Source organism: Fulmarus glacialis, unplaced genomic scaffold, assembly GCF_000690835.1.
Source record: "Fulmarus glacialis isolate BGI_N327 unplaced genomic scaffold, ASM69083v1 scaffold21323, whole genome shotgun sequence".
Taxonomy (NCBI): domain Eukaryota; kingdom Metazoa; phylum Chordata; class Aves; order Procellariiformes; family Procellariidae; genus Fulmarus; species Fulmarus glacialis.
The window spans coordinates 3,856-4,185 of NW_009205130.1; the positions used below are offsets into that span (position 1 = coordinate 3,856).

The 330-nt window shown below is 65.8% G+C and overlaps 1 protein-coding gene across 1 annotated transcript in view; it reads right to left on the minus strand.

Annotated features, from left to right (window-relative positions):
* The window catches only part of CLIC3 (chloride intracellular channel 3), a gene marked incomplete at its 5' end in the record, with an annotated part of 1,835 nt that overhangs the window by 957 nt on the left and 548 nt on the right, over positions 1–330 (minus strand). Inside the window, one exon of the mRNA XM_009575286.1 lies at positions 147–286. Within this exon, the coding sequence (XP_009573581.1) occupies positions 147–286 (140 nt within the window). The remainder of the gene's footprint in view (positions 1–146; positions 287–330) is intronic.

Here is a 330-nt window from a genome sequence, read left to right on the forward strand (position 1 = left end):
CTTGTTGGGGAGCGGCAGTACCGGGAGAGACCCAGCTGTGGCCTGGGGCAGGGGAGAGCTGGAAAGGCTCAGAGTGACCTGACCGGGCTTTGAGGTGGTGGCACCTGAGAGGTTGCATGGGGCGTCCCCCCACCCAGCTCCTCACCCTCGTCCTGGGCAGGCACCGGGTTCTTGATGAAGGTGGAGAACTTGTGGAAGATGTCGTTCCCGGCCAGGCTTGACTCCCTGTACCGCGGGACCAGGCTGGGGAACCTGCAGGAACGTGGGCACAGCTCAGGAAGGAGTCAGGGGCCGGCAGGCTCATGTGCTGCCGGCCCACCCCCCTCTCTC